Source organism: Bos indicus x Bos taurus, unplaced genomic scaffold, assembly GCF_003369695.1.
Source record: "Bos indicus x Bos taurus breed Angus x Brahman F1 hybrid unplaced genomic scaffold, Bos_hybrid_MaternalHap_v2.0 tig00003181_arrow_arrow_obj, whole genome shotgun sequence".
Taxonomy (NCBI): Eukaryota; Metazoa; Chordata; class Mammalia; order Artiodactyla; family Bovidae; genus Bos; species Bos indicus x Bos taurus.
This window is the reverse complement of record NW_020867616.1, coordinates 31,793-52,814: the sequence shown is the minus strand read 5'-3', so window position 1 is coordinate 52,814 and position 21,022 is coordinate 31,793. Positions and strand designations below refer to the sequence as shown.

The following is a 21,022-nucleotide window of genomic DNA, read 5'->3' as shown; positions in this document are numbered from 1 at the left end:
ACAGTGGGTCACTCTTTGAAGGATTAAGTTATTATATGTGACTAATGTGCCAGAGCTTACCAAACTTACTGACCTACCAAAAACTTTGTTGTTTTATGTATTTATTTCAACTTGCTACGTAACATACAAAAACGCACATATTTAATGTATATATTTTGACAAGTTTGGACATATATACTGGAGAAGACAATGGCACCCCACTCCAACTCTTGCCTGGAAATCCCATGGAGCCTGGTAGGCTGCAGTCCAAGGGGTTGCTAAAAGTCGGACACGACTGAGTGACTTCACTTTCACTTTTCACTTTCGTGCATTGGAGAAGGAAATGGCAACCCACTCCAGTGTTCTTGCCTGGAAAATCCCAGGGACGGGGGAGCCTGGTGGGCTGCCGTCTATGGGGTCACACAGTTTCGGACATGACTGAAGAGTCTTAGCAGCAGTAGCAGTAGCAGGATATATGTACAAAACCATGATACCATCACAATGTTCTTATTTGTTTGAAGAGAAGAAATAATCTGTTTAAAATATTCTACTTATTTATTTTTCCGCGCTGGGTCTTTGCTGTGGCAGGAGAGATCTTCCATTTCATTGCAGTGTGGGGGCTCTTTAGTTGCAGCATGTGAACTCTTAGTTGCTGGGTGTGGCATCCAGCTCCTTGACCAGTGTTCCAACCCGGGCCTCCAGCATTGGGACTGCAGAGTCCCAGCCACTGAACCACCAGAGAAGTCCCAATGCTGTTATTTTTAAATCCAGAGTTTAATGCGGTTTTCTTTGGGCAAATTGGCATGGCCAAGGGCTGGAGAGAGCCAGTTCCATAAGGTTCTGGGCCTGGACACTCCCCCTCCCCATTCTTTAGTCCCTCCTTCCTCTGGGATAGGCAACTGGAGAAGACTCTCTTCCTCTGCCAGCAAATGATCCCCTCCCCCACCCCAACCCCCAGCTACAACCCCAACCCCCAACTTGGCTGATGGCCTGCTCCTTCTCCTCACATACCCTTTCCTGGGTGGTTTCTACCTGGGAATTCCATTTGAAGAAGAAAGGCAAGGTCTTCCTGCTTCTCTTAAATAATGTGATTATCCTGCATCAGTGCTCAGGGACCACCCCTCCTGGCTTGAGGCAGCACTCAACCAAGAGCCTTCTTTGCAGTATTAAATTAGCTGGAACCCAGGTTCTCCCCAGGATGTTGAAGGTGACAAAATATATCTGAAGGCCACATGATCAACTCTGAGCTGGGGAAGGAGGGCTAAGTTTTCCACCTCTGGGAGAGGGGAAATGTCTCACACTGGCCTAGACAGAGTTTCCTCTTGCATTTCCTCTACAGAGCCAGGAACTCCCCCTGCTGCTGGAGTGGTTTCCATCTGCGCCCCCACCCCACCCCGCATATCCTCTGCAAAAGGGAAGGTGGTGAACAGAACTGGGAGAGAACCAGATGAACACCCAGCTCCCTCTCCTCCATAAAGCCCTATGAGCAGCCCCTGTAAAAGTGGCCCTTGGGGTCCTTGCCTCTGGGAACACACTCTCCTTCCTTGGAGACTCAAGCGACCCGTCTTGCACATCTAGGTGGTCCCAGTGGTGCAGGGTGGGGGAAGGACGGGTGTTGGAGATGAGGGTGGAAGCGAATGGATGGGTCTCGGTACACCCTCCTGGGCACGTGGGAAACTTCAGAGATGTGTGTGGCTTACTGATGGTGACTGTGGAGCAGCAGTTTCCATCAGATGCACTAACCCCATGTGACACACAGAACAAATATGCAGAGAATTCACTACTTTATTGAAAACACAGAAAACGGGCCCTAAAATAGTGGGTCAGTGACTCAGCATGTGTATGTAAGACACATGGCAGGCACTTGGCGGGCCCTGTGTGCTTGATGCTGAGGTATCGGAACTTCAATCTGGCTCAAAGGCACTTTCGACAAAGCTGTCATGGAGACCATTCAAGAGGAAACGGGGCTACAGAAAGGCCACCGGTGGTAGGGGACCAGGCAAGGCCGTGAGGGCAGCCGGAGTGAATGGAGGCTGGTAGAATCCAGGGCAGAGGAGGCAGAAACAGAGGGGGTAAGGGCAGCATGGGCATCAAGGGTGGCACGGGTGGCATCAAGGGGGGCACGGGCGGCAAGGGCATCACGTCCAGGGGCATCGGCTCCAGAGGGACCCAGACCCAATCCGGCTCCTGAACGAGGACGGTGTTGCAGGGTCCACCCCTGTTGCTGACCACACGGTGGGCCGGGAGCAGGGGCGGCGCATCTCTGAACCTCAGTGCTCTCTGATATTTCCTCCACTTGGCCCTTCTATGATTAAACCACACCTCCAGTCAGAGAGAAAAAGGGGGCTGGGTTAGTACATGGACCAGTTAATGTCAGACAGGAAAAAACGGAGCAGGGAAATCTTGGTGACTTGAAGATGGGAAACTACACCAGGAGAAGAAGCTATTTCCTTCTGGTTAAAATTTTTTAGGACATTTACTTAAAGGCCGTCCCATCAGCCCCCCTACCCCCCACCCAGCAAGTGAGCACTGATGATGTGCCTGGCTCTGGACTGGCTTCTCGCCTTGTCTCTCCTCCCACCTATTACTATTCGTGCCACTAACGCCACTCACTAGGCAGGCGCACCTTCGTGATGGGGGAAGTTGAGCACATGATAAAGTGGGTGCCTTTTAAAATCATACTGAGAGGAACGGGACCCATTTTGAATGACCCATCTTTGGTGCACAGTAAATAATCAATAGGCATGGGCTGGGTTTGTAAATAAAAGCTGTCCTCAGGGACTGCTGCGACGGTTATAGAGACGGAGCTGGTGTTGCCAGTGAGGTTTGGTCGTGGGGGCCCAGGGACTCTGTGGCTCGTCTGCTGACACCAGTGGAGTGCAAGCCCTGGACACAGCCTCAGTACCAGACTGCAGATCACAGAGGTTTAGACTGCTGCTGCTTAGTGGCTTCAGTCCGTCCGACTCTGGGCGACCCTATGGACTGCAGCCTGCCAGGCTCCTCTGTCCGTGAAACAAAGTCGGCCCAAAGTGACTAACATTCTTAAAATCTCGGCCGGCCAAGAGATGGCGGAGAGGACGCAACCACTGTTGCCTTTCTCAGCTCTGCACTCTCCACCCTGCCCCCCCTCCAAATTTGCCCAGGCTCAGGACCCAGTCAGCTCCCTCTGCTCTGGGTGCGGCTGCAGGACCTTGGACCAGAGTCTCTCGTGCCCAGCACAGCCCTGCTCTCTAGGTGCTGCCTCTCAACCAGGAGAGCCTCATTGTTCCCTCAGGATTAAGGCAAGAGCATGCAACCTGCACATTAGGAAGAGAATTGATAAACACGTAGGTCAGGATTCACCAAATGGCTCCTTCCGAAATATGAGCCAACTTTCAACAACTGAAAGAAAAACCTGTGCTGTGGGTGCCACTGCTCCCTCAGCATCCCACTTGTTGGAATTACATCATATTTAATGTTTTTGGATGTTTTCACTCTGCAAGTTTTACATGAAACCAAAGGCCTCCTCTCTCTATCGCCTCATTTTTCCTCTCCCATCTTAGTATCTGGGCCCTTCTGATGCATGAATAGGTAGTCTTAAGGAGCCACATTAATAAAGCTCACTTTGGAGGTGGGGGGATAGAGTGTACCAGGGATCAAATCTGCATAAAGATAAACAAAATGCAAAAACTGGCTACTGAAGTGCTGGCGGCTACTACTTCCATATTCCCTGTATTGCTTTCATAGAGTAACTCTTGCTGTAGGTGAAAACAAGGGGAGGTGTGCATTAATATTTTCTTTGGGAAGTTCGTGCCATAGAATTTGGAAATAGATGGGAACATTCTCTCTTTTCCCTTATTTGTTTCCTGTGGTCCTGTTCCCCTTCGAAACTCCATTAAGAGAACCATATGTAAACCCGGAGAAGCAATGTCACCAGGTTTTCTCTCCCAGTGAGCTTGCTTTGCCTTCATGAGAGAGCAGAGGACGGGGCCGCCCAAGCCCTGGCCAGACCTGACTGTGAGCCCAGCCCCTGGCCTTAGGCTTCCCAGCCTTGCTTTGCAGACTCCCACCCCCCCACCCCCACCCACATCCCCACCCCCACCCCACCCCGACCAGGTCCTGCAGCCCGCATCCTTCACTCCCCTCACACAGGGGCTCGGCAGCAAAGCGAATAATAAACCTTCCGATTTTCTTCCTTCCTTCTTAATTTTCTACTTGAAAAAATATTCCCTTGATACAATTACTCTGTTCAAAGAACAAATATCAGGTTTCTGTGCCTGGAGGTTGGGGGGGGTACCAAGTAAATGGGCAAGTACTTCAAATTAACACAAGTAAACTACTGGCTGAGAGCCATGGACCATGGGCCATCAGGGAGAAATTCTTCAAAAACCAATCCCTGAAAACAGTATGAAAAGTGCAGAAAAAAATCCTTACACATTAGAAATTGCTCAAAATAATATTCACTCATACATCTGGTAGTTTCATAATGTTACATATATGCAGTATCTCCAATAAATATAGTAATAATGCCCAAATTTTCAAAGACTCAACTTAAATTAAAATATATATATATACTATAAATATTCAACAAATTCCTAAGGGTTGCCAAACCTTTCCTTCATCTCCAACATAATGCACAACCTTCTACTGTAGCAATGTTTTCAGGGCTGCACTTCAAACAATTTGAGAAAATTACAATTTACCGCTGAAACTCTACACTGTTGTGAGTGTGAGTATGTGTGTGCTCAGTTGTGTCTGACTCTTTGCAACCCCACAGAGCCTGCCAGGCTCCTCTGTCCACGGTTATTTTCCAGGCAAGAATAACTGAAGCAGGTTGCCATTTCCTACTCCAGGAGGTCTTCCTAAATAGGGATGGACCCCACGTCTCTTGTGTCTCCTGCGTTGCTCTACCAAACACACAAAAACAACAGCAGGAGGGATCCGGGGCACTTGGAATTTTAAATCATGCCCCTCCCCATCAGTCTCAGCTAAACTAAACGTACGTTTGTTGCTCATATGTTGCGTCCTGAGGTGATTATTCCCTTATCGAAATGCCTAAATATTTGAAAATTCACTCCTTGCAGAAAGAGCTGATGCCTGCTTAAATATTTTAAAAAATTTACTATACATGGACCCCCTTGCATGCTTACTCGCTCAGTCGTGTCTGACCCTTTGTGACCCCATGGACTGTAGCCCACCAGGGCCCTCTGTCCATGGGGACTCTCCAGGCAAGAATATTGGAGTGAGTTGCCACTCAAGGGGTGGACCCCCTTAAAACCAGCTATTTGGTGCATTAATTGAATAATTCCCAAGTCAGACTCAGTCCCAACATGAGTCCACAGAGAATTGCCCCCTAAAGGATATCAGTGTTAGAAAGAGTTACTTTACTGAAGAGGTATCTATTCTGCCCCAAATTCCAGAAGTTCCAATCTTACTTTCCAAACATAGTGAAGGCTACAAAACAAACCAATCTGAGAATGTCCAGGACAAGGTATCCAGGTTCCCAAAGTGGGTTTTAGAATGGCTGTTACGCCAAACTGCTTTTTTCCAGTTTACTCACCTGCATTCTATCTTCAGTCACTCCCATGCGTCTTGCAAGCTCCTGTCTGAGGGGGAAGAATTACAAATATTCAGCACTTGACATTATGCATGAAATGAAATGTATGTTGTACATTTCTCACTATTAAGATATTTACTCAGAGAGTAGCCAGATACAGCATAAGAAAACTCTGAGCTTACTTCCTCCCTTGGGCACACCAAATTACAACTATATACAGAGAAGTTATTGATGAGAATGACCTGAAAGATGAGCAGACAAGATCTTCCACAACTACAGATATGAAGAAGGAGACACAATAAGATGGACAGGAAGGGTGGAGAAGGGGTATAGTCAAGACTCACACCCACAGGTCGGCAACCCGTATGTCCTGGCTTAGTCGCTCAGCTGTGTCCCACTCTTGGGACGCCATGGGACTGGATCCCACCAGGCTCCTCTGTCCATGGGGATTCTCCAGGCAAGAAAACTGGATTGGATTGCCAAGCCCTCCTCCAGGGGATCTTCCCAACCCAGGAGTCAAACCCAGGTCTCCGCATGCAGGTGGATTCTTAACCATCTGAGCCACCAGGCAACCAGTATACAGGAGGATAGAAGTCAATGGCAACCCCACTCCAGTATTCTTGCCTGAGAATCCCATGGACGGAGAGCCTGGTAGGCTACAGTCCACAGGGTCCCAAAGAGTCGGACACGACTGAGCGATGTCACTTACTTACTTACTTAATTATAACTGAAGAGATTCACCACAAAAGCACGGTGTCTGAGCACACTAGATTTCCTAGCCTGGGGTCCTGAGCTGGGAAGATAAGCCCTCGAACATTTGGCTTTGAAGGCCAGCAGGCTTCCTTTCGGAAGATCCAGGAGCTGTGAGAAACTGAGACTCCAGTCTGAAAGGGTGAACCCCAAATGTCACATGCTCCGGGACCCAGGGCAGAAGCAGTGATTGAAGGAGCCTCGATCAGACCTACCGTTGATCTGGAGAATCTCCTGAAGAGGCAAGAAACAACTACAAGCTACCCTGGGGACACAGATGCTGGCAGCAGCCATTTTAAGGTGTTTGTTGGACCGTGAGCACTCTGCTGCTGGCAGGGCCAGTTTGAAATCCTCCCTCTAGATTATTAGTATTGTGACCCAGCCCTCCCCCCAGTCTATGGCACTAATCCTGGCACACCCCAAACCAAGCCGCTAGCCAGGCAGGGTCACAGCCTCACTCAGCAACAAGTCATTTGCCATAGGAGCTTCTGAGTCCCCAGTCACCCAAGAACCACGCTTGCCCACCAGAGGTCCCAGGACCCAGCCCCAAACACCGGTGGGCCAGCAGCCTATGCACTAGGCAATGCCTGGTAACCACCAGACCAGGGGTCCACCCATGGTACTCAGCCCACCACAATGGAAGGGCTCATGCAGCCCATATAGAAAGCACTCCTGGAGCATATAGCTCTGATGACCAGAGGAAGTGGACAGAGTGTATTTAATGTGACCAAAGGGGGAAATCTACAGCAAAGAATACTCTACCTGGAAAAGCTATCATTCAGAGTTGAAGAAGAGATAAAGACTTTTAGAGACAAGTAAAAGTTAGTGTTCAACAGCACAACACATGCTTTACAAGAAATGTTAAAAGAACTTGTCTAACAAAAAATAAAAGGCTATTAACACAAATAAAAAAGAATAAAAAGTAAAGTTATACGCTTTTACACAGCAAAGGAAGCCATAAAGAAACGAAAGTCCACAGGTTTAACAAAATAGAACAAAGTATTCATGAATGATGCAATCGGCATGAGCTAAATTTTCAAAATATGCAAACAGCTCATACAACTCAATAACAACAACAAAAACAACCCAATCAAAAAAATGAGAAGACCTAAATAGACATTTCTCCAAAGAAGACATGTGTGCGTGTGTGGGCACATATGTGCTCTATCGTGTCCAACTCATTGTGAATGTATGGGACTGTAGCCCCAGGACAAGAATCCATGTGGGTCACAAGAGTTGGACACAAATGTGCGCACACACAGACGTGTCTTCTTTGGAGAAATCTCTGTTTTGGTCTTCTGCCCCTTTTTTGATTGGGTTGGGTTTTGTTGCTGTTGTTATTAAGTTGTATGAGCTATTTCTGTAGTTTGGAAATTATGCCCAGACATTTTTTCATAGAAGTCATATAGATGGCCATCAAGCACATGAAAAGATTCTCAAACACTGCTCTTCCCACATCTGGGCATATATCTAGAAAAGAGCAAAATTCTAATTAAAAAAGATACACATACACCGATGTTCATAGTGGCACTGTTTACAACAGCTAAAACATGGAAGCACTCTAAGTGTTCATCAACAGATGAATGGATAAAGATGTGGTATGTATATACAATGGAATATTACTCAGCCATAAAAAGAAGGAAATTCTGCCATTTGTGACCATGTGGGTGCACCTGGATAGTGTTAGACAAAGTGAATTAATTCCAACAACGACAAACATTATAAGATACCTCTTACGTTCAGAATCAAAAAACAGTAAAATGAACTCTTTTACAAAACAGAAACAGACTCACAGAGGTAGAAAACAAATTTATGGTTACTGAGGAGAGAGAATAAATTGGGAGTATGGGATTAACAGATGCACACAACCATACATAAAATAGATAAACAAGAAGGATTTACCGCATAGCACAGGGAAGGTTATTCAGTATCTTATAATAAACTGTAATGGAAAAGAATGTGGAAGAGAATACATATACAAACATATGTATATGTAAGCATAACCGAATACACTAGCTATATAAACCTCATGGTAACCACAAACCAAAAATCTATAATGGACACACATACAACAAAAGAGAAAAGGATCCAAACATTACACTAAGAAAGCCATCAAATCACAAAGGAAGAGAGCAAAGAAGAAGAAAAGAACAAAAAGAAAAGAATTAACAAAATGGCAGAAAATATATACCTATCAATAATTACTTTAAATATACATGGAATAAATGCTTCAATTAAAACACACAGACTGGCTGACTGGACACAGAAACAAATCCCACATACACACTGCCTACAGAGTCTCCCTTCACATCTAATACTCAGACAAAAGTGAGAGGATGGAAAAAGGTATCCCATGCAAATGTAAATCAAAAGAAAGCTGGGGTAGCAACACTTGTATCAGATAAACTAGTCTTTCAAACAGAGACCATAACAAGAGAGAGACATTACATAACGAACATAGAATCAACTCAAGAAGATGTAACAACTGTAAATATATAGGCACCCAACATAAGAGCACCTATGTTGAGTACAGTAGGTACTAACAAACATAAAGGAGAAACTGACAGTAAACATGGTATTCAGGACTGTGACACCCCACTTACATCACCGGACAGATCATCCAGACAGAAAATCAATAAGAAAACACTGACCTCAAATGACATATTACACTTAATGGACTGATAGAGCATCCCATCCAAAAGCAGCAGAATACATGTTGACGTTTAGGAATGTCGACATTTTAGGAATCAGTGAACTAAGGTGGACTGGAATGGGTGAATTTAGCTTGGATGACCATTATATCTACTACTGTGGGCAGGAACCCCTTAAAAGAAAAGGAGTAGCCATCACAGTCAACAAAGGAGTCCGAAAGGAAGTACGTGGATTAAATCTCAAAAACAACAGAATGATCTCTGTTCATTCCCAAGGCAAACCATTCAATATCACAGTAATCCAAGTCCATGCCCTGACCAGTAATGCTGAAGAAGCTGAAGTTGAATGGTTCTATGAAGACCTACAAGACCTTCTAGAACTAACAGCCCAAAAAAGATGTCCTTTTCATTATAGGGGACTGGAATGCAAAAGTAGAAAGTCAAGAGATACCTGGAGTAACAGTCAAATTTGGCCTTGGAGTACAGAATGAAACGGGGCAAAGGCTAACAGAGTTCTGCCAAGAGAATGCACTGGTCATAGCAAACACCCTCTTCCAACAACACAAAAGAAGACTCTACACATGGACATCACCAGATGGGCAATACCAAAATCAGACTGATTATATTCTTTGCAGCCAAAGACAGAGGAGTTCTATACAGTCAGCAAAACCAACACTGGGAGCTGACTGTGGCACAGATCATAAACTCCTTATTGGCAAATACAGACTTAAATTGAAGAAAGTAGGGAAAAGCACTACCCCATTCAGATATGACCTAAATTAAATCCCTTACAATTATACAGTGGAAGTGACAAATAGACTCAAGGGATTAGATCTGATAGACAGAGTGCCTGAAGATCTATATGGACAGAGGTTCATGATATTGTACAGGAGGCAGGGATCAAGATCATCCCTAAGGCAAAAAAATGAAAAAGGCAAGATGGTTGTCTGAGGAGGCCTTAGAAACAGGCTATGAAAAGAAGAGAAGGGAAAGGCAAAGGAGAAAATGAAAGATATACCCATTTGGATGCAGAGTTCCAAAGAATAGCAAGGTGAGATAAGAAAGACTTCCTCAGCAATCAATGCAAAGAAATAGAGGAAAACAATAGAACTGGAAAGACTAGAGCTCTCTTCAAGAAAATTAGAGGGGGGCGGTCCTAAGATGGCGGAGGAATAGGACGGGGAGACCACTTTCTCCCCCACAAATTCATCGAAAGAACATTTGAGAGCCGAGCAAATTCCACAGAATAACTTCTGAATGCTAGCAGAGGACATCAGGCACCCATAAAAGCAGCCCATTGTCTTCAAAGGGAGGTAGGACAAAATATAAAAGATAAAAAGAGAGACAAAAGAGGTAGGGATGGAGATCCGGCCAGGCAAGGGAGTCTTAAAAAAGAGAGAAGCTTCAAAACACCAGGAATACTCTCTCCGGCGGGTCTGTGGCGAGCCTTGGAATCTCAGAGGGCAAAATAACCGGGAGGAAAAATAAATGAATAATCAAAACCCACAGATTATGTGCCCAACAGCAACTCCCAGCGGTGCAACAGCCCAGATGCTCACATCCCCCACTAGCAAGCAGGGGAGGGACAGGGAGGAGTGGGCACCAGATAACCACGATGGTGTGATCACTCACCTGGAGCCGGACATCCTGGAATGTGAAGTCAAGTGGGACTTAGGAAGCATCGCTTCCTACAAAGCTAGTGTAAGTGATGGAATTCCAGTTGAGCTATTTCAAATCCTGAAAGATGATGCTGTGAAAGTGCTGCACTCAATATGCCAGCAAATTCGGAAAACTCAGCAGTGGCCACAGGACTGGAAAAGGTCCAATCCCAAAGAAAGGCAATGCCAAAGAATGCTCAAACTACCGCACAATTGCAGTCATCTCACACGCTAGTAAAGTAATGCTCAAAATTCTCCAGGCTAGGCTTCAACAGTGCATGAATGATGAACTTCCAACAAGAGATCAAAGAGCCAACATCCGTTGGATCATCAAAAAAGCAAGAGAGTTCCAGATAAACATCGATTTCTGCTTTAATGATTATGCTAAAGCCTCTGACTGTGTGGATCACAATAAACTGTGGAAAATTCTTCAAGAGATGGAAATGCCAGACCACCTGACCTGCTTCCTGAGAAATCCGTATGCAGGTCAGGAAGCAACAGTTAGAACTGGACACGGAGCAACAGACTGGTTTCAAATTGGGAAAGGAGTTTGTCAACGCTGTATATTGTCACCCTGCTTATTTAACTTATATGCAGAGTACATCATGAGAAACACCGGGCTGGATGAAGCACAAGCTGGAATCAAGATTGCGAGGAGAAATATCAATAACCTCAGATATGCAAATGATACCACCTTTATGGCAGAAAGTGAAGAAGAAATAAAGAGCCTCTTGAAGAAAGTGAAAGAGGAGAATGAAAAAGTTGGCTTAAAACTCAACATTCAGAAAATTAAGAACCTGGCATCTGGTCCCATCACTTCATGTCAAATAGATGAGGAAACAGTGCAAATGGTGGCAGACTTTATTTTTGGGGTCTCCAAAATCACTGCAGATGGTGATTGCAGCCATGAAATTAAAAGACGCTTGTTCCTTGGAAGAAAAGTTATGACCAACCTAGACAGCGTATTACAAAGCAGAGACATTACTTGGCCAACAAAGGTTCATCTAGTCAAAGCTCTGGTTTTTCCAGTAGGCATGTATGAATGTGAGAGTTGGATGATAAAAGCTGAGCGCAGAAGAATCAATGCTTTTGAACTGTGATGTTGGAGAAGACTCTTGAGAGTCCCTTGGCCTGCAAGGAGATCCAAGCAGCCCATCCTAAAGGAAATCAGTCCTGAATATTCATTGAAAGGACTGATGCTGAAGCTGAAACTCCAATACTTTGGCCACCTGATGGGAAGAACTGACTCATTGGAAAAGACCCTGATGCTCGGAAAGATTGAAGGCAGGAGGCGACGGGGATGAAAGAGGATGAAATGGTTGGATGGCGTCACCGACTCAATGGACGTAAGTTTGAGTAAATTCCGGGAGTTGGCGATGGACAGGGAGGCCTGGCGTACTGCAGTCCATGGGATTGCGAAGAGTCAAACACGACTGAGCAACTGAACTGAACTGAACAGAACACATTCTCATGTGCACACGGAACATTCTCCACAAAACAAGTCTCAGTACATTTAAGAAAACTGAAATGGTATCAAGCATCTTTTCCAACTACAATGCTGTGGGACTAGAAATCAACTACAAGGAAAAAAGCTTAAAAAAACACAAACACATGGAGGCTAAACAAAATGCTACCGAACAATGAATGAGTCATTGAAGGAAAAAAAAAAAAAAAACGGCAACAAACGAAAATGAAAACACAATAATCCAAAATCTATGAGATGCACTAAAAGCAGTTTTCAGAGGGAGGTTTGTAGTAATTCAAGCTTTCCTCAGGAAATAAGAAAAATCTCACATAAGCAACCTAACTGCACACCTAAAGGAACTAGAAAAAGGAGAACTAACAAAGCCCAAAGTTAGTACAAGGGGGAAATCACAAAAATCAGAGAAGAAATAAATGAAATATATTTTATAATATATAAAATAGCAATGCAAATCAGAGTTGATTCTTTGAAAAGGTAAATAAAATTAATAAATCTGTAGCCAAACTCATCAAGAAAAGAGGGTCCAAATCGATAAAATCAGAAATGAAAAAGAAAGTTACAATCAACACCACAGAAATACAAAGGATCATAAGAGACTACTATGAACAATTAATTAGACATCAGTAAAATGGATAACCTAGAAGAAATTAACAAATTCCTAGAAATGTCTAGTCTACCTAGACTGGAGCAAGAAGAAATAGAAAATTTGAACAGATCAATTACTAGTAATGAAACTGAATGGGAAAATTAAAAAGGATGTATTTATTTTACAGCAGCAGGAATACAGCCAATATCTTATAATAACTTTAAATGAAGAATAATCTATAAAAATTTTCAGTCCGTATGTTGCACATCTGAAACTAATAGAATATTTGAAATCAACTACACCTCAATAAAACAGACATCACTAATCACAAGAGAAATGCAAACCAAAACTACAATGAGATATCACCTCACACATGTCAGAATGGCTATCATCAAAAAGACTACAAATAACAAATGTTGGTAAGCTTGTGGAGAAAAGAGAACACTTGCACACTGTTGGTGGGAATGCAAATTGGTGCAGCCACTGTAGAAAACAGTATGGAGGTTTCTCAAAAAGTTAAAAACAGAACTACCGTATGACCCCGAAATTTCAATCCCGGGTATATATCTAAAAAAAAAGAAAAACTAACCCCAAAAGATACATGCACCCCAATGTTCATACCAGCATTATTCACGACAGCCAAGATATGGAAGGAACGTAAGTGTCCATCAACATAGGCATGGATAAAGAAGATATGGTATATACATACAACAGAATACTACTCAACATTAAAAAGAATGAAATTTTGCCATCTGCAACAACATGGATGGACTTGGAGGGTATTATGCTCAGTGAAATAAATAAGTAGGACAGAGAAAGGCAGATGGTGTATGATGCCACTTATATGTGGAATCTAAAACTGAAAACAAACTATTGAATATAACCAAAAAAGAAGCCTCACAGATATAGAGAATAACCTAGTGGTTACCAGTGAGGAGAGACAGGAGAGAGGGACAAGATAGGGGTAGTGGATTGATACGTACAAACTACTATGTATAAAATAAATAAGCTACAAGGATACCTTGTACAGCACAGGGAATACAGCCAGTATTTCATAAGAACTATAGTGGAGTACAACCTTTAAAAATTGCGAATCACTATGTTGTACACCTAAAACATATAATATCGTATATCAACTATTCCTCAATTTTTAAAAAGATAACTTTAAAGTCTCCACCAAAAATCTATTAGAACTAATAAATGAATTCAGTACAGTTTCAGGATTCAAGATTAATATACAGAACTGTGTTGCTTTTTTTCTATACACTTAATAATAAGCTATCAGAGAAAGCAAGAAAACAATCCCATTTAAAATAGCATTGAAAAGAGTAAAATTTGAAATAGCATTAAAAAGAATACCTAAGAATAATCTTAACCAAGGAGGTTTGGTTTCACCAAAGGAAGTGAAATAAACTTTCACCAAGTGAAAGACCTATACTCTGAAAACTATAAAACACTGCTGAAGGAATTTAAAAATTATACAAAGAAATGGAAAGATAATCTATGTTCTTGGATTGGAAGAATTGATATCACTAAAATATCCATACAACCCAAAGCAATCTACAGATTTAATGCAAGCCCTATCAAAATACATGACAGGGAAGGAAATTTAAAAAAAGAGGGGCTATGTGTATATGTATAGCTCATTCATTTTGCTTTACTGGAGAAACTAATACAACATTGTAAAGCAACTATACTCCAATAAGAAATAATTAAAAAAACAAAAAGAACCTACAAAAAAGTGAAATACATGACATTGTTTACCCAACAATAAATTCACCCAAAGAATAAATAATCCTGAGATTTATGTGAAACCACAAAGGACCCCCAAATGGCCAAAGTCATCTTGAGAAAAAAGAACAAAGCTAGAGGTTTCACACTCCCTGGCTTCAGACTATACCACAAAGCTATAGTCATCAATGCACTTCCCTGGCAGTCCAGTGGTTAAGACACCTGACACTGCCCTTTCACTACAGGGGGCTTGGGTTCGATCCCTGGTCAGAGATGATTCTGAATGCCATGGGGTGTAGCAAAAAAAAAAAAAAAAAAAAACTCAATATGGTACTGGCATTAAAAACAGGCACACAGATCACGAGAACAGACTAGAAAGCTCAGAAATAAACCCAAGTACTTATCGTCAATTAATCTATGACAAAGCAGGTAAGAATATACAACAGGGAAACAGTCTCTTCAGTAAGTGGTGCTAGGAATACTGCACAGCTGCATGTAAAAGAAATTAGAACATTTTCTCACAGAACATTAAAAAATAAGCTCAAAATGGATTAATGACCTAAATGTAAGCCTACCAGGCTCCTCCCTCCATGGGATTCTCCAGGCAAGAGTACTGGAGTGGGTTGCCATTTCCTTCTCCAGGGGATCTTCCCGACCCAGGGATCGAACCCAGGTCTCCCGCATTTCAGGCAGACGCTTTAACCTCTGAGCCACCAGGGAAGCCCAAATGTAAGACTAGATACTATGAAACTCCTAGAGGAAAACAGGCAGAACACTCTTTGACATGAATCACAGCAATACTTTTTGGGATCTGTCTCCTAAGGCCAAAAAAAAAAAAAAAAAAAGCAAAAACAAACAAATGAGATCTAATTAAACTTAAAAGCTTTTTGCACAGCAAGGGAAACCATACACAAAACAAAAGGACAACCTACTGGATGGGAGAAAATTTTTGTAAAGGATATTACTGACAAGGACTTAATATCCAATTTTTACAAAAACAGGTCGGGCTTCCCTCATAGCTCAGTTGGTAAAGAATCCACCTGCAATGCAGGCGACCCTGGTTCTATTCCTGGGTTGGGAAGATCTGCTGGAGAAGGGATAGGCTACCCACCCCAGTATTCTTGGGCTTCCCTTGTATGGCCCAGCTGGTAAAGAATCCACCTGCAATGCAGAAGACCTGGGTTCGAGCCCTGGATTGGGAAGATCCCCTGTAGAAGGCAAAGGCTACCCGCTCTAGTATTCTGGCCTGGAGAATTCCATGGACTGTATAGTCCATGGGGTCACAGAGTCGGACACGACTGAGTGACTTTCACTCCACTTCATACAACTCAGTATCAAAAAACAAAGAACCTGATGCAAAAATGGGCAGAAGACCTGAATAGACATTTTGCCAAAGAAGATACACAGATGGCCAACAGACATATGAAAAAAAAAAACAAAAAGCTCAACACTGTTAATCGTCAGAGAAACGCAAATCAAAACCATAATGAGATCACCTCATACCTGTCAAATGGCTATCATCAAAAGGATAACAAATGTTGGCAAGGATGTGGAGAAAAGGGAATCCTACACTGTGGGAATGTAAACTGGTGCAGCCACTATGGAAAACAGTATGGAGGTTTCTCCAAAAGACTAAAAGTAGAACTATCGTTCGATCCAGCAATTCCACTCTTGGGTAAATATCAAAGAAAACGAAAACAGTAATTCAAAATGATATTTGCACCTCAATGTTCACAGCAGCATTATTTACAACAGCCAAAATATGAAAGCAACCTAAGTGCCCAGTAACAGATACATGGATAAAGAAGATGATACAATGGAATACTTCTCAGTCATACAAATGAATGAAATTATGCTATTTGTAACAATGTGGATGGACCTAGAGAGTATTATGTTTAGTGAAATAAGTCAGACACAGAAAGACAAACACTGTATGATTTCACTTACATGTGGAATCTAATACATGAAACAAATGAACAAATGTAACTAAACAGAGACAAAATTATATATACAGAGAAAAAAAAACAAAAAACAGGTGGTTGTCTGAAAGGAGGGGTGGGGGGAGGAGAGAAATAGGTGAAGGAGATTAAGAGGTAAAAACTTCCAGTTGAAAAATAAATGAATAACTGGTATGAAATGTACAGTGTGGGGAATATAGTCAATAATTACAGAATATCTTTTATGGTGACAGACTCATGGTGATCATTTTTACATGTATAGAGATAATGAATCACTATGTTGTAGAACAGGAACTAACATACTGTTGTAGGTCAATTATACTTCAAAAGGAAACAAACTAAAAAAAGAGAGATTAGATTGGTGCTTACCAGAGGGAGTCAGGTGGGGGACCTGGGTGAAGGCAGTCAAAAGGTATAAATGAGATATAGGCAGTTCTAGACACCCAAATCAAGGGGCATCTTGAGTTTGACACTTGAGAAAGGGAGAAATTGGGCTGATTCTTAGAATTATCACACAGCAAAAGCCAACCGAACTTGGAGTAATCTGAACAAACTGAACAGAAAATACTGAGCCAAAGTTGATGCTATTCACCATCCCTTCTCAATAAATCATCTACCACCATGGAGGTTTCCATGATATGGTTTGCCTACAGCCTCTCCAATCAGTCCTTCTCTGTCTCTTGCAAATTTCTGTCACTCTTTCAATATGCCCTAGCTCAGTGAGTATACCACCTGCCATTCAGTTGGGCAAATCAGAAATTCAGATCTTTTTCTTAATCATTTCCTTTTACTCCTATGTCCAAACTACCATGAACTGCTATCAATTTACCTTCTAAATACCTCTTTAACCTGTTCACTTCTATCCATTACCACTACCTGGACCAACACACCATCACCTCTGGCCTTGCCTACTGAACAGCCTCCTAAGATCAAATCTCAGCCACATCCCAGCTGTGTGGATCTTGGGCAAGTCTCTTCACGTCTCTGGGCTTCAGTTTTTTAACAGGTGAAGCGGGGATAAAAAACAGTAGCTACCACATTCACATAGGGTTGTGAAGAGTCAATGACAATCTGTAGAAAACCCTTTAGGACCAGTGCTTAACACAGTAAGCGCAACGTAAATGATAGCTTTTAAAATTTTATCTGCATTCACAGACACTCAGCAATCCATTCATTCTCCACCCTGTAGCTTGCTTTAGGGACAATTCTACCTCAGGCACAAACTTTAAGGGTAACTAAAAATTCAGTAATTAAGATAAAGGATCTTTTAACGTAGTATTCCCTGGTGGCTCAGAGGGTAAAGCGTCTGCCTGCAATGCAGGAGACCTGGGGTCGATCCCTGGGTCAGGAAGATCCCCTGGAGAAGGAAATGGCAACCCACTCCAGTACTCTTGCCTGGAAAATCCCATGAACAGAGAAGCCTGGTAGACTACAGTCCATGGGATCGCAAAGAGTCGGACACGACTGAGCGACTTCACTTTCACTTTTCTTTCAATGTAGTATTTGGGCTTCCCTGGTGGCTCAGCTGGTGAAGCATCCTCTTGCAATGCGGGAGACCTGGGTTCAAAAGATCCCCTGGAGACGGGAACTGCTACCCACTCCAGTATTCTGGCCTAGAGAATTCCATGGACTATACAGTCCATGGGGTCCCAAAGAGTCTGACACGACTGAGCGACTTTCACTTTCACTTTCACGTTCAATGTAGTCTTTACGTTAATGCAAATATAATCCATGAATAACTGATGACGAATATTTCAAATCAAAGTAGAATCCAACCGCGCACGTACTCCACCATGCCTCAGGCGACTCATTTGTTAACTGTGGGCCGACAGTTTCCCCACGTGACTTATTCAAACTCCCCACCGTAATACTGCCTCGATCCCCACCGGGCAGAGGAGCCCCCGCCCCCGCCCCAGGCCCCGGGGTTTTCAACTCCGGAGCTGAGGACAGGGACCCGCTCGCCTCAGCCGGCGCCCCCAGAGCTGCCCGCTTACTGCATGGCCGCATCGAGATACGGAGTGCGGTGGAAAACTCCCTCCAGCTCCCGCAGCTGCTCCAGCGTGAAGGTGTGCCGGGAGAGTCGGTGGCGCCTGTCTGCCGCCTTCCGAACCTCGACGGCGGCTCCCGGGCGCTGCTCCTCCCCGCCCTTCTCTCCGTCTTCGCCGCCGCCCGCGCCCGCCTCAGCCTCTACCTCAGCCTTGGCCTCGCGGCTTTCCCCATCCGGGGGGCCCGCATCTCCCGCGCCCACATCGCCGCCTTCCTTTTCTTCTCCTTCTTCATATCCCGCCTCTTTCCCCTCCGCGGCTGCTCCCTGCTCAGGTTCGGACTGAGCCTTCGGCTCCTCTCCCCTCTCTCCAGGAAGCGAGACCTTCGCGGGCTCGGCCTCTGCAAGACAAGAAACCCAAAGCCAAAGATCAGGCCGTCGAGCGAGCCCGCTGAGGAAGAGGCAGGAACCCGCCGCGTCTGAGGAGGAATCCTCCCGCTCGCCCCTCCCTAGGGAAATTCGTTTCCAGGAACCCTGTGAACCGAGCGCCCAGCCTGCCACTGACCGTGAGCTTCTTCCCGATTCTCCTTGACCCCCAGCCTGAGGAAGCCCGCGACGGCCGCGTCGGTGTTGGCATCGGCATTGTGGCCACGCTGCGGCTGAGGCTTCATGTTCCGACCGCTGTCCAGGAGGCTGTGCCTTCAGCGGAGGCTGTCCTGGATCTCCCGAGACCCCGGCTCTGGACTCAGGGCTAGAAGCGGCGGCCCGCGATGTGGCACCGTTAGGCCTACTCTGGCGTCGGGTCAGGACTAGAGTCCGGATACACGCTCCCTGGGGGTTTATCATCGGTTGCTGGGGGTTGGGTCAGCTGAAGTGCGCATGCGGCAGGAGCTAGGCTGTCCTGGGGGCCGGGGCGGGGTGGGCAGGAGGTGCGGGGGCGGGGGAGACTCCAGGTGCGCACCACGGGGGGCGCTGGTAGGGAGCGTGAGTGAGAGCAGAACTCAGGCCCCCAAGTTGCAACTTAGCTGACCAAGGACTGCGCACTTGGTCTGGCGTCTTCCCAGACCAAGGGCCTGTGCCTGATTTGTGGACGGGAAGAGCAGGCCCTCACCCTAGCTCCGTAGACCTTGGAGAAACGTTTGGGGCCTATCTCCTGGCTCAGCCTGCCATATCCAGCAGCCAGAACTAAGGAGAAGCAATCAAACTAATACGTTCACCCCTTGGTGTCGCCAGGGACTGGTTCCGGGACACGCCGGTGATACCAAAATCTGCGCATGCTCAAGTCCCATAGCGGGCCCTCCGCATCTGCGGATGTGAAACCCACAGATGCGGAGGGCCGTCTGTTTGTTTACAGAAAAACAACAACAACAACAAAAAAAACAAAAAACAAAAAAACCCCCATGTATAAGTGGACCAGCTAGGCCTTTGCTTGCTCTGAGTTTTTGCAGTGAGGCTGAAGTCCGAGTCTGCCATACTCCAGTGGTCTCCAGGAGCAGGAGTACAGGGTTGGGTTTTCTGAGCAGGTGGGATGCTCAGATGCACTACGAAAACAAAACAAAACCCAGCCCACCCCCTTAAGAAAGGCCGTTAGCCTATTTTAGTAGCAAATCCACATCAAATTGCAAGTGTAGAAACCTGCACAGTGTTTAGAACACTCAAGAATGCTTATGGGGTACAGAGAGAGCCCCTTCCTTTTGTTTTTGCCTTTGTTGCAACTATGTATTGAGCTACATCTTTATAAACAGTTCCTATTCCTTCTGGCTGTAAATGCTCTATAGAGGTATACATGTCTCCTGTGGTGGACCCCTGTGGACATGGCTAAATTACCTGGTTTCTTGCAGCTGCCTCCCCCACCCCCTTATCTCGCCTCATTATGTTTTCTAGAAACCTTCCTGAGCCCTTGCTGAGGAATAAATAAATTTTACTTATTGTCAAATAAGAGAGAGCCAGGCCAGATTGCAGGCTCTATGATTTTTCCTTGAAGAAGTGTTTTACAGAGGCCCCAAGGCAACCCACTCCAGTACTCTTGCCTGGAAATTCCCATGGACGGATGAGCCTGGTAGGCTGCGGTCCATGGGGTCACTAAGAGTCGGGTACGAGTGAGCGACTTCACTATCACTTTTCACTTTCATGCATCGGAGAAGGAAATGGAAACCCACTCCAGTGTTCTTGCCTGGAGAATCCCAGGGAGGGAGGAGCCTAGTGGGCTGCCGTCTATGGGGTCGCACAGAGTCCGACACGACTGAAGCGACTTAACAGCATCAGCAAGACTTGTTAATATCCTAAATACTGAAAATAACTTCTAACAATGGGCCCTATACTTGAAAATGTACCTATCTTGTGTTATCTTACACAACCGTTTTTGCCCACCCCATTTGAGATCAGAATCCATATCATTTTTGTAGGCTCCTAAATGTATCATGGGACCGGGTCATCTCACCTACAGTGCCTAAGGCATAATGCCTTCTGCTTCATGTTTCTGGAGAGTGGGTAAGAAATTAACTAAAAAAGGGTTTGGTGACCAATTCTTTTTCAAAAAGATGGTAAGAGATGGCAATCTGATACCTCTTCCTGATTTTAACCAAGACGTTTCCTCCTCATGTTGGCCCGGATTGAGTTCATCAGGCCTCTGCCTCGCTTGGCTTGATAGCCTATGCACAATTTTGGCTTAATATTAGTTATCTCATGAGAGACCTATTAGAGTTT

The 21,022-nt window shown here is 44.6% G+C and overlaps 1 protein-coding gene across 2 annotated transcripts; it reads right to left on the bottom strand.

The window, feature by feature from the left end:
- Positions 1–1,746: 1,746 nt before the first annotated feature.
- LOC113888926 (homeobox protein ESX1-like) lies at positions 1,747–19,212 on the bottom strand. 2 transcript variants are annotated; one of them, XM_027535871.1, is made up of 4 exons: positions 18,882–19,075; positions 18,327–18,717; positions 5,519–5,564; positions 1,747–2,301 (listed from the first exon to the last, which is right to left on the bottom strand). In XM_027535871.1, the coding sequence occupies exons 1-4, from the start codon at positions 18,985–18,987 to the stop codon at positions 1,918–1,920; spliced, it is 927 nt and encodes a 308-aa protein (XP_027391672.1). In that variant the 5' UTR covers positions 18,988–19,075; the 3' UTR covers positions 1,747–1,917. The 2 variants fall into 2 exon arrangements, with proteins under 2 accessions (XP_027391672.1, XP_027391671.1); XM_027535870.1 differs by having other exon boundaries at positions 18,327–19,212.
- Between the last annotated feature and the right edge of the window lie 1,810 nt (positions 19,213–21,022).